Here is a 13,578-nt window from a genome sequence, read left to right as displayed (position 1 = left end):
TGATGCAAAGTGCTGGAGTGACTCAGTGGGACAGGCAGCTTTTCTGCAGAGAGGATTTGGGTGACGTTTCGGGTCGAGACCCTTTGGACTGATGTCAGGGGAGAGGGAGATACATAGATAGGGAAATATAAGGTGTGAAAACAGGACAAAGGGGATGAAGCTCAAAGAAAATGTGGGATGAATCATTGTTGGCTGGGAGAAGGTACACAGAAACATAGAAAATAGGTGCAGGAGGAGGCCATTCGGCCCTTCGAGCCAGCACCGCCATTCATTGTGATCGTGGCTGATCATCCACAATCAGTAACCTGTGCCTGCCTTCTCCCCATATCCCTTGATTTCACTCTAGCTAAATTCATCCAGTGAATTGGCCTCCACTGCCCTCTGTGGCAGAGAATTCCACAAATTCACAACTCTCTGGGTGAAAAAGTTTTTTCTCATCTCAGTTTTAAACGGCCTCCCCTTTATTCTTAGACTGTGGCCCCTGGTACTGGACTCCCCCAACATTGGGAACATTTTTCCAGCATCTAGCTTGTCCAGTCCTTTTATAATTTTAGGTAACAATTAAGGTGACAAAGCAAACAGATAAAATGTAAGTCAGAGACAGCCAGACTAGTCAGAGAACTGGGAAGGGGGGGGGGGGAGGAGAGAGAGGGAAAACAAGGGTTACTTGAAGTTAGAGAAGTCAATGTTCATACCGCTGGGCTGTAAGCTGCCCAAGCAAAATATGAAGTGCTGTTCCTCTAATATGCGCCGGGCAAGAGAGAGTTAGAAAGGTCCACTGAAGAAGAGTCCCGACCCGAAACGTCACCCATCCCATCTCTCCAGAGATGCTACCTGTCCCATCTAAGACTCCATCCAAAGACCCAAAAAATTCTTTCCAGGTGAGGTAGAGATTCACCTGCACCTCCTCCAACCTCATCTACTGCATCCGCTGTTCCATGTGTCAACTTCTCTACATCGGCGAGGCCAAGCGCAGGCTCGGCGATCGTTTCACCCAACACCTTCGCTCAGTCCGTCTCAACCAACCTGATCTCCCGGTGGCTCAGCACTTCAACTCCCCCTCCCACTGCCAATCTGACCTTTCTGTCTTGGACCTCCTCCTTTGTCAGAGTGAGGCCCAGCGCAAATTGGAGGAACAGCACCTCGTATTTCGCTTGGGTAGTTTACGCCCCAGCGGTATGAACATTGACTTCTCTAACTTCAGATAGTCCCTGCTTTCCCTCTCTATCCCCTCCCCGTTCTTAGCTCTCCCAATAGTCTTCCTGCCTCCGTCTACATCCTATCTTTGTCCCGCCCCCTCCCCTGACATCAGTCTGTAGGAAGGTCTCGACTCGAAACGTCGCCCATTCCTTCTCTCCCGTGATGCTGCCTGACCCGCTGAGTTACTCCAGCAGTTTTGTGCCTACCTTCGCTTTTAGCCAGCATCTGCAGTTTTTTTCCCTACACCTGCTACCTGCCCCGCTGAGTTACTCCAGCATGCTGTGTCTCTTGTAGCACTGGGTACATCAACTCAACAAAACACCAGCACCCTGCAAGAAGAGTTTGAGGAGTAGAAAGCAAGGTTTGCAACTACGATATTCAACTTCAAAGGATTAATTGCATAAGAATTGAATTATTTATTTACCACCCCTGCATAAAGTTAATCTGACTGGGGGGAAAAAAAGATATGGTTTGATGAAGTTGTATGTTTATAGATACATAAGGGGTCAATGGAAATTTCATTACCAGGAAACTATGGTGACATTTAAAGGGCCACCTCAAATAATTTAACCAATAGGATGTCGCTGGCCACAGAACCCACAACGGGAAATATATATAGGGCCAAGTCACAATCTCAACACATGAAGCCCAGAGTTGTGCAGCTAGCGATAAGCCATGAAGTGTGTGACAGCCTTGTTCTGCACGCTGATCAGCATTCAGTGTTGTTGCTGCCGACCTCGGCAACGCGGCCAGACCTGCTTCAACTACGCTGTCTTCCCAGCCCACATCCAGGAGCTCCGAACGTCGTATCACCAAGTAAAGACTTACTTTGTGAGTATTAAACGCCACTCAGACGGGGCAGTGAGTGGGCCGAGCTTCGCAAATCACGGCTCTTCTGATGTTTTAATAAATGAGGGACGGTGAAACGGGCAGCCGACGGCAGGGTGGCGCAGCGGGTAGAGCTGCTGCCTCACAGCCCCACTGACCCAGGGTTCCGTCCCTGACCGCGTGGAGTTTGCACGTTCGTTCTGTGCCGCAGGGTGGCGCAGCGGGTAGAGCCGCTGCCTCACAGCCCCACTGACCAGGGTTCCGCCCCTGACCGCGTGGAGTTTGCACGTTCGTTCTGTGACCGCTGGAGTAACTCAGCGGGACAGGCGGCATCTCCGGAGGGAAGGGACGGGCGACGTTCCGGGTCGAGAAGGAGGGTCCCAAACCAGAGACGTCACCCATCCCTTCTCTCCGGAGATGCTGCCTGTCCCGTTGAGTTACTCCGGCATCTTGTGTCCGTTGATAGCACTGGGTACTTCAACTGAATGAGTTTCCTCCGGGCGCTCCGGTTTCCCCCCACATCCCAGAGACGTGATGGTTTGGAGGTCAATGGGCCCTCTTGTAAATCGCCCCCCAGTGTGGAGAGAGATGATGGGATAATGTGTAACTAGTGTGGCTGAGTGGTCGATGGTCGGCGCGGACCAAAGGGCCTGTGACAATGTAGTTTCCCACCTGGGACAGGATGAGACACAGCTCAATGCAATTAGGTTCCAACAATACTAATTATCTAATAGATATGGAGATACAGTCAGAGGATAAAGTTTAAAATCTAGCAATAAATATCTTAAAGACAATTTTATACATGATACTTGAGCTTTGATATCAGTTATGTTAAATCAATAGAGTGTCGCTTTATTTAAGATAATATATTGAAGAGTTTTTTATGTAGAAATGTTCAATTCTACTTTACAAAGTTAAGCTGGGGGAGGGTGAGACTCAAGGACTGTTGGTTGAGAAAAGGAAGATGTTCTTTTGTTGTGGAGAGAGCAGGTTTTCACTGAGAACTGCAGGGTCATTGGACAGAAAAGTCTCTTGAAGACAGATATTGATTTAATGCTGTGGAATCAAAGAACTGTAGATGTTGGTTTAAACATTGGGGTGGGGGGGATAGTGGAGGTGGGGGGGAGAGTAGGGGTGGGGGTGTGGGGGGAGTGGAGGTGGGGGTGGGGGGGGAGTGGAGGTGGGGGTGGGGGGGAGTGGGGGTGTATGGGGGGAGAGGGGGTGGGGGGAGGGGAGGTGGGGGGGAGGGGAGGTGGGGGTGGGAGGAGAGTGTGGGGGTGGGGAGAGTGGGGGTGGGGGGGGGAGAGGGGGTGGGGGGGAAGAATGTTAGCAGAGGTGATTTAACATTCATCGTAGCACTGGTTTGTGAGCTCCCCAAGTGGGACAATGCATGATCCGTGGGGAAATTGGGTTAGTGCACAGACTGGGACAACGGCAGAAGATGGATGTGGTCGTTGGATGAGTATTTTCACTGTATGAATATGGTTTGTTTGTTATTGCAGCAAAATAAAGATGACAATCTGAAGATCTCACTGCTGAGGGACCGAGACATGCCAAAGTTCAAGGTAAGGCAGGTTGAACGAGGCCGATGCCAAGGGTCATCCTTGGCTGGTGATGGGATGGGAGTTGGGTTTCACTGCGATGGTTCAGTGTGCCAGCTGGGTTGGGTATCATTCATTGGGCAGTGGGGCAAAATGCCCTCTGGTGCTGAATGATTTGTCCCTATCTTCACCAAAGATAGACACAAAACGCTGGAGTAACTCAGCAGGACAGGCAGCATCTCTGGAGAGAAGGAATGGGTGACGTTTCGGGTCGAGACCCTTCTTCAGACTGGTTAGCGATAAGGGAAACGAGAGATATAGACGGTGATGTGGAGAGATAAAGAACAATGAATGAAAGATGCAAAAAGTAACGATGATAAAGGAAACAGGCCATTGTGAGCTGTTTGTTGGGTGAGAACGAGAAGCTGGTGTGACTTGGGTGGGGGAGGGGGAGAGAGAGAGGGAATGCCAGGGCTACCTGAAGTGAGAGAGATCAATATTCACACCGCTGGGCTGTAAGCTGCTCAAGCCAAATATGGGATGTTGTTCCTCCAATTTGTGTTTGGCCTCACTCTGACAACGGAGGAGACCAGGGACAGAAAGGTCAGTGTGGGAATGGGAAGGAGAATTAAAGTGTCAGCAACTGGGAGATCAGGTTGGTTCAGGCGGGCTGAGCGAAGGTGTTCAGCGAAACGATCACCCAGTCTGCGTTTGGTCTCGCCGATGTCTAAGAGCCCACATCTTGAACAGCGGATTCAGTAGATGAGGTTGGAGGAGGTGCAGGTGAACCTCTGCCTCACCTGAAAGGACTGGAGAGAGTCCAGCGTCTGGTTTTATGCCGTGCCTGATGTCTCGTGACCAAGGCTGAGTCACTGAGGGCAATAGTCATCGGAAGATGAACATGACGTCATAGGTTGTGGGTGAGAATGGTGCACTGATTGTAGAGGAGTTGCCTGTGACTTCCAACAACACAAGCTCCACCAAGCAGAGATTAGTGTTCAGAAGGCTGATTTACAGTCAGCTGCTCACTGCCAGTAGATTTACCAAACGTGTTGTTTGTGTTTATTTGTGGTGGCTGCAAGTTCACATTTATTCATTAGACCAAAGTAACTCAGCGGGTCAGGCAGCATCTGTGGGGAACATGGATAGGTGACGTTTCACAGAGTGCTGGAGTAACTCAGCGGGTCAGGCAGCATCTGTGGAGAACATGGATAGGTGATGTTTCACAGAGTGCTGGAATAACTCAGCGGGTCAGGCAGCATCTGTGGAGAACATAGATAGGTGATGTTTCAGGTCGTGATCTTTCTTCGGACTCAATCTTACTAATTAGGCTTGTCCCTCCCCGGTCATTCCCTCTTCTCCCCGCTCCCGCCCGGCAGAAGATACAGAAGCTTGAAAGCGCGCACCACCAGACTCAGAAACAGCTTCTCCCCCTCTGTTATCAGGCTTCTGACCGTCCCTTCCATAAGCTAGAGTACTGTCCGATTCACCTCTACCCCATTGCGGACATTGGACTTTGTCTGTGGAGCTGATGCGCTACAATGCTAAGAACTATATTCTGACTTCTTTTTTAAATTGTATTCTTGCAGTTGTGCAGGGCCCTGGTGAGACCGCACCTGGAGTATTGTGTGCAGTTTTGGTCTCCTAATTTGAGGAAGGACATTATTGCTATTGAGGGAGTGCAGCGTAGGTTCACTAGGTCAATCCCTGGGATGACGTGACTGTCATATGATGAAAGAATGGGTCGACTAGGCTTGTATTCACTGGAACTTAGAAGGATGAGAGGGGATCTTATATACACATATAAAATTATTAAAGGACTGGACAAGCTAGATGCAGGAGACATGTTCCCGATGTTGGGGGAGTCTAGAAGCAGGGGTCACACAGTTTAAGAATAAGGGATCGGCCATTTAGAATTGCGATGAGGAAAAACTTTTTCACCCAGAGAGTTGTGAATCTGTGGGATTCTCTGCCACAGAAGGCAGTGGAGACCAATTCACTGGATGCATTCAAAAAAGAGTTAGATAGAGCTCTTGGGGCTAGCGGAATCAAGGGGTATGGGGAGAAGGCAGGAATGGGGTACTGATTGTGGATGATCAGCCATGATCACATTGAATGGCGGTGCTGGCTCGAAGGGCTGAATGGCCTCCTCCTGCACCTATTGTCTATGTTTCTACGTATAGTTTTTACGCACAATGTCACTTGATCTGATTGGATAGCTGGAAACAAAGTGCCTCACTGTAACTCGGTACAGGTGACAATAACAAACCTAAACTCAAAGAATGGAGATGCCAAGAACTGCAGATGCTGTTTACAAATAAAAGACACAAAGTGCTGGAGTAAGGCAGCATCTCTGGAGAACATGGATCAGTGATGTTGAAGGCCGACACCCTTCACCACTACTGTCAGTCTGAAGAAGGATCCTAACCTGAAACGTCACCTCTCCATGTTCTCCACAGGTGCTGCCTGACCTACTGAGTTACTCCAGCACTCTGTGAAACGTCACCTATCTATGTTCTCCACAGATGCTGCCTGACTTACTGAGTTACTCCAGCACTCTGTGAAACGTCACCTATCCACGTTCTCCACAGATGCTGCCTGACCCGCTGAGTTACTCCAGCACTCTGTGAAACGTCACCTATCCACGTTCTCCACAGATGCTGCCTGACCCGCTGAGTTACTCCAGCACTCTGTGAAACGTCACCTATCCACGTTCTCCACAGATGCTGCCTGGCCCGCTGAGTTACTCCAGCACGCTGTGTCTATCTTTGATATAAACCAGCATCTGCAGTTCCTTCCCATGACAGGTTTGTGGGTTAATTCTCTGCTGTAAGTTGACCTTAGGGTAGAGGATACAATTGCTGTCAGTTCTGCCGGGGCAGCTGTGTGCAGACACAGACCCAAGGACAGAAATAAAATACTGCAGATGCTGGAAATCCGAAATAAAAAACGAAAAGGCTTGAGATACCTTGCATGTCAGTCAGCAGGCGTTGACAAAACAGAGTCACTGCTTACATCAGTGGTCCTTCATCAAATGGTGACAAATGAAACGATACTCTGGTCAGCAGGACCTCGTTGTGGTTGGTTTAAGAGAGCACAGAGTGCTGGAGGAGCTCAGCAGGTCAGGCAGCATCTGTGGAGGGGATGGACAGGTGACGTTTCAGGTCGGGACCCTTCTTTAGACTGATTGTAAAGGGGGGGGGGAGGCTGGAAGAGAGGTGGGGATGGGACAAAGCCTGGCGAGTGATAGGTGGATACAGGTGAGGGGGGGAGAGGAGACAGTTGTCAAATGGCTGGTGTGGGCACGTTGGGCCGAAGGGCCTGTTTCCACACTGTGTGACCCATTGACTCTATGACACGCTGAGAGAAGAAGTAACTCCGTTTAAAATCGAGTTTAAAAATAGAAAACAAAATCATTTAATTTTATACTATTATGAAATAACGTCCCGCACATGAATTTCTATTTGGGGTGAGGTTTACCAAACTGGGGACATTGAGAGCATTGATATAAATGTGGCTCCTGACTGATCCATTACTTCATACACTGTGACCAGTTGCTGTATCCCTCTTGTGTCATCATCTTTCACAATAAAAACCATGGTAATCCCTTGCCAATTAAAGACACAGAGTGCTGGAGTAACTCAGTGGGTCAGGCAGCATCTGTGGAGAACATGGATAGGTGACGTTTCACAGAGTGCTGGAGTAACTCAACGGGTCAGGCAGCACCTGTGGAGAACATGGATAGGTGACGTTTCACAGAGTGCTGGAGTAACTCAGCGGGTCAGGCAGCATCTGTGGAGAACGTGGATAGGTGACGTTTCACAAAATACTGGAGTAACTCAGCGGGTCAGGCAGCATCTCAGCGGGTCAGGCAGCATCTCAGCGGGTCAGGCAGCATCTCAGGAGGGAAGGAATGGGTGACGTTTCACGCTGAGACCCTTCTTCACACTGATATGTAAAGGTACGGGACAAGGCAGAGCCGGCACGGATGAAGCAGGAAAGGTTGATCCAGGTGAGGGGACTCAGGGAGGTTGATAAAGGCAGAGCGTTGAGGAGTTGTGCACTCTGAAGGGAACAGGTCGTGCGAATGTCTTTGTGTCTTCTGTGAACCATCACCTGTGGTTCCTGGTTTCTACTAACCTCTTGTCAACGTTTAGGACAACCACAGTTGCCAGTTCCTGAAGGAAATGCTGAACTTCTACCTGACGGATGTGTTACCCGCAGCCAAGACACACAGCAGAATCACCAACATGGCCGTCAGTAAAATCGCCAACGCCTTGCAAGAGCTGCACAACAATGTACAGAAATGTGTGAGTATTACCTCTACTTGGCCCTTAGTCACAGAGACACAGAGACACAGAGACACAGAGACACAGAGACACAGGGTCACAGAGACACAGAGACACAGAGACACAGAGACACAGAGACACAGAGACACAGGGTCACAGAGACACAGAGACACAGAGACACAGAGACACAGAGACACAGGGTCACAGGGACACAGGGACACAGGGACACAGGGTCACAGAGACACAGAGACACAGAGACACAGGGTCACAGAGACACAGGGACACAGGGACACAGGGACACAGGGTCACAGAGACACAGAGACACAGAGACACAGAGACACAGGGACACAGAGACACAGAGACACAGGGACACAGAGGCACAGAGACACAGAGACACAGGGACACAGAGACACAGGGACACAGGGACACAGAGACACAGAGACACAGGGTCACAGGGGCACAGGGACACAGAGACACAGGGTCACAGAGACACAGGGACACAGGGACACAGGGACACAGAGACACAGGGTCACAGAGACACAGAGACACAGGGTCACAGGGACACAGAGACACAGGGACACAGGGACACAGGGTCACAGAGACACAGAGACACAGAGACACAGGGTCACAGAGACACAGAGACACAGAGACACAGAGACACAGGGACACAGAGACACAGAGACACAGGGTCACAGGGACACAGAGACACAGGGACACAGAGACACAGGGTCACAGAGGCACAGAGACACAGGGACACAGAGACACAGTCACAGAGTCACAGAGACACAGAGACACAGAGACACAGAGACAGAGTCACAGAGACACAGAGACAGAGTCACAGAGACACAGGGACACAGGGACACAGAGATACAGAGACACAGGGACACAGAGACACAGAGACACAGGGACACAGAGACACAGAGACACAGAGACACAGAGACACAGAGACACAGAGACACAGAGACACAGAGACACAGGGACACAGGGACACAGAGACACAGAGACACAGGGACACAGAGACACAGAGACACAGAGACACAGAGTCACAGAGACACAGAATCACAGAGACACAGAGACACAGAGGCACAGAGTCACACAGTGTGGAAACAGGCCCTTTGGCCCAACCTACCCATTCTGACCAACTTCCCCCTTCTACACTAGTCCCACCTGCCCGCATTTGGCCCATATCCCTCTAAACTCTTCCTATCCATGTACCTGTCCGAAACGTCACCCATTCCTTCTCTCCAGAGATGCTGCCTGTCCCGCTGAGTTACTCCAGCATTTTGTGTCTACCTTCGATTTAAACCAGCGCCTGCAGTTCCTTCCTGCACGCATGATAGAAGCAGATACACACACAACTGATGAAAGACACTTGGACAGGAAGAGCTTAGAGGGATGTGGGCCTAACATGGTCAGGTGGGACCGGTGGAAATGGTGCATCTTGGTTGGCATGGACAAGATGGGCTGAAGGGCCTGTGTTCACACTGCGCGGGTCTATGAGAAGACCTCCACTGATGATCTGATGCAAGTCTAGATCCTTCACGTTGTTGCGTTGATTTGCAGCAGTAGTGGTGTTGCAGCCCCCGCAGCTAGCTGTAGAAATATAGAAACATAGACAACAGGTGCAGGAGGAGGCCATTCAGCCCTTCGAGCCAGCACCGCCATTCAATATGATCATGGCTGATCATCCACAATCAGTAACCCGTTCCTGCTTTCTCCCCATATCCCTTGATTCCATTAGCCCCAAGAGCAAAATCTAACTCTCTCTTGAAACCATCCAGTGCATCGGCCTCCACTGCCCTCTGAGGCCGAGAATTCCACAGATTCACAACTCTCTGGGTGAAGAAGTTTTTCCTCACCTCTGCAGCAATGGAGCCAATGCATTGTACAGGTGGGCTATTGCCTGCACCTGCTTTGCACCTGGTGCAGAGAGAGGTGTGTTCTTGCAACTAATTGATGCAATGAAAGTAACGTTACGCATTGCTGGAGGTTGATGTGCGATGCTGGGGCTAGCACTGGCCCACGTGATATACTCCTGAATCCTACACAGCAGTGAAACTAGAGCAGTTCTTTACCTTTTGTGACTCATAAGGTGAATATCTTGTAGGCCTGGCCCTAGACAACAGGCTGGAAGATTCTCTGTTGTAAGTAGAGGAGGCATGGTGGCGCAGCGGGTAGAGCTGCTGCCTTGTAGTGCCAGAGACCCAGCTTCCACCCCCCTATGACCTGCGTGGGTTTTCTCCGAGGCCTTCGGTTTCATGTAGGTTAATTGGCTTTGGTATAAATGTGTGTGTGGGACAGTGTTGCAAGAATACAATTTAAAAAAGAGGTCAGAATATAGTTCTTAGCATTGTAGCGCATTGTAGCGCATTGTAGCGCATTGTAGCGCATTGTAGCGCATTGTAGCGCATTGTAGCGCATCAGCTCCACAGGCCGGTCGGTGGGCCGAAGGGTCTGTTTCCGCACTGTATCTCTAAACTAAAGTAAAACTAAAGTCCCAGGAGACTGGCTCTCTCTCCTCTGGACCGGAGCAAGGTTCACAGCGAGAGCATTGCACAAACACTGCGGCCACTCAGAATGAAACAAAGCCAAACGTCAAACCAGCGCCCCACCGCATTCACTGTGAAAACCATTAACCAGAGACGCTGCAAAACAGCGGTGAAAATAACAGATGCAAATTCTCAGAGGGACAGCACCAAAGCAACTTAAACGAAAGGACGATCTGCTGACCTCGTTGCTTTTGCAACTCATTGATGTGATCAAAGTAATGGCAGCCGCTGCAGGCAGGCAGGCGGGGTGGTGATGAAGAGTGAGCTCGGCCAAACACTGGGATGTTCAATAACACCACGCGAGTTCACAAGTTATAGGAGTAGAATCAGGCCATTCGGCCCATCGAGTCCACTCCGCCATTCACTCGCGGCTGATCCCTGCCTCCTATCCCATTCTCCAGCTATCTCCCCATAACCCTTGACACCCGTTCTAATCAAGAACTTGTTGTCTCTGTCTTAAAAATATCCACTGACTTGGCCTCCACAGCCCTCTGTGGCAATGAGTTCCACAGATTCACCACCCTCTGACTGAAGAAGTTCCTCCTTTCTGAAAGAGCGCCCTTTAATTCTGAGGCTGTGCCCTCTGGTCCTAGACTCTCCCACCAGTGGAATCATCCTCTCCACATCCACTCTATCCAGGCCTTTCATTATTCTGTATGTTTAGTTTAGCTTAGCTTAGATTAGTGTAGTTTATTGTCACGTGTACCAAGGCAGATTGAAAAGCTTTTGTTGCACGTTATCCAGTCAGTGAAAAGACTGTACACGATTACAATCGAGTCATCCACAATAGACAATAGACAATAGGTGCAGGAGTAGGCCATTCGGCCCTTCGAGCCAGCACCGCCATTCAATGTGATCATGGCTGATCATTCTCAATCAGTACCCCGTTCCTGCCTTCTCCCCATACCCCCTGACTCCGCTATCCTCAAGAGCTCTATCTAGCTCTCTCTTGAATGCATTCAGAGAATTGGCCTCCACTGCCTTCTGAGGCAGAGAATTCCACAGATTTACAACTCTCTGACTGAAAAGGTTTTTCCTCATCTCCGTTCTAAATGGCCTACCCCTTATTCTTAAACTGTGGCCCCTGGTTCTAGACTCCCCCAACATTGGAAACATGTTTCCTGCCTCTAACGTGTCCAACCCCTCAATAATCTTATACGTTTCGATAAGATCCCCTCTCACCCTTCTAAATTCCAGTGTATACAAGCCTAGTCGCTCCAGTCTTTCAACAAAGTGTACAGATACAGAATGATGGGAATAATAACGTTTAGTGCAAGGGAAAGTCCAGTAAAGTCCGATTAAAGATGGTCCAAATGGTAGTCTTGGCTTTGTTCACACTGTCTGAGGCAGTAACCTTCTCTTTCATTGAAAGATTTGAAGGTCATTTGGACAGGTACGTGGGCAGTGAGGCGGCATTTACAGATCGCTGTGTGTTCTCCATTATGGACAGTGTGAGGCCATTTAGTAACGGCCAATGCTTTGCCTTGCAGCATTTGTCCTTCAACTGTGATCCTTGCAGCTGCAACCACAGTCCACACTTCCGGAACATTCAGAGGACGTTCAAGCAGGTAAGAGAATGACCAGGTGTTCCATTATCCGGGCAGCACCGGGGAAGATTTACACTGACTGGAGGGGCCGGACCTACAGGGAGAGCTTTAGCACGTTAGGACTCTACTCCTTGGAGCGCAGGAGCCTGAGGGGAGATCTTATAGAGGTGTACAAGGTCATGTGGGGAATAGGTTGGGTAAACGCACAGAGTCTCTTGCCCAGAGTAGGGGAATCGTGAACCAGAGGACATGGGTTTAAGGTGTGGGGGGAAAGATTTAATGGGAACCTGAGGGGTAACTTCTTCACACAGAGGGTGATGGGTGTATGGAATGAGCTGCCGGAGGAGGTAGTTGAGGCAGGGACTATCACAACATTTAAGAAACAGTTAGACAGGTACAAGGATAGGACAGGTTTGGAGGGATATGGGCCAAACGCATGCAGATGGGGCTAGTGTAGATGGGGCATGTTGGCCGGCATGGGCAAGTTGGGCCGAAGGGCCTGTTTCCACGCTGTGTGATTCTGTGACTCAGAGGTAAGTCTCAGGCAAGGCCCACTGACGTGTGGTTGTCCTCATCAGTTACAGGTGAAAGGTGTGTACAAAGCCATGAGTGAACTCAACATCCTCATCGACTGGATTGGGAACTACATCAACGCGAAAAGAAACAGCTCCTGAATGAAGAAAGGCTCTCGTATTTAATGCCATATTTATTTATATTTAGGCTGGGCAGTTTCAGAATCTTGCAGCTTGGTGTGATGCTGCTGCTAATCCTCACTGGTCCTTTCCTTCTCTGATACTCGATCCAGGGCAACGTTGTGTGAGAACACAGCTAGAACATCGTGCGGTACAACATAGGAACAGGCCGCTCAGCCCACAACGCCTGTGCCGAATATGATGCCAAGACCAACTCTTGCTTAGAGTCATAGAGTCACACAGCATGGAAACAGGCCCTTCAGCCCAACTTGCCCATGCTGACCCATCTGAGCTAGTCCCATCTGCATTTGTCCCATTTGCATTTGTCCCATTCCTATCCATGTACCTGCACGTGGTCCACATCCCTCCATTCCCTGCCTATCTTCAACACCGCGATCGTAGCTGCCTCCACCACCACCCCTGGCAGTGCGTTCCAGGCCCCCACCCCCCTCTGTGTAAAGAAACTTGCCCCGCTCATCTCCTTTACAGTTTGTACCTCTCACCATAAAGCTGTGCCCTCTAGTCTTGACATTCCCACTCTGGGGAAAAGGCTCTGACTGTCTACCCTGTCTAAGCCTCTGATAAAAACCTTGCCCCACCTAGACATTTTCCCCCTCTAGCTCTCACTGTGTTAGATATTTCAGTTCTAGGAGATTGTCTACCGTATCTACGGTTACATCCACATCTAAAGCCTCCCCCTCTTGCCAGCTCTTTGCAATTTCCCTGTGACTGCTCGGTCTAAATGTAAATCACATCTGAATGAATTTCATTCAATTTTTTTTAATTTTTCTACGGAATGAAAAATGCAAATTATATATTTTTTAAATATTTTGCAATCTCTTCTTAGATCAGCAAAACTATAGTTTTGTCAAATGATGAATTTTAGAAATAAGAAATGGAACAGAAATATCTATCTCAATGTTGATCTTGTT

The 13,578-nt window shown here is 49.5% G+C and overlaps 1 protein-coding gene across 1 annotated transcript; it reads left to right on the top strand.

Annotated features, from left to right (window-relative positions):
- The first annotated feature begins 1,875 nt into the window (after positions 1 to 1,875).
- Positions 1,876 to 12,628, top strand: LOC144605193 (interleukin-10-like). The gene is made up of 5 exons (XM_078420284.1): positions 1,876 to 2,031; positions 3,531 to 3,593; positions 7,727 to 7,879; positions 11,898 to 11,975; positions 12,533 to 12,628. The coding sequence occupies exons 1-5, from the start codon at positions 1,876 to 1,878 to the stop codon at positions 12,626 to 12,628; spliced, it is 546 nt and encodes a 181-aa protein (XP_078276410.1).
- Positions 12,629 to 13,578: the final 950 nt, after the last annotated feature.

This window comes from Rhinoraja longicauda, chromosome 24, assembly GCF_053455715.1.
Source record: "Rhinoraja longicauda isolate Sanriku21f chromosome 24, sRhiLon1.1, whole genome shotgun sequence".
NCBI lineage: Eukaryota > Metazoa > Chordata > Chondrichthyes > Rajiformes > Arhynchobatidae > Rhinoraja > Rhinoraja longicauda.
The sequence above is the reverse complement of the archived record's forward strand: the minus strand, read 5'-3'. Positions and strand labels throughout refer to the sequence as shown.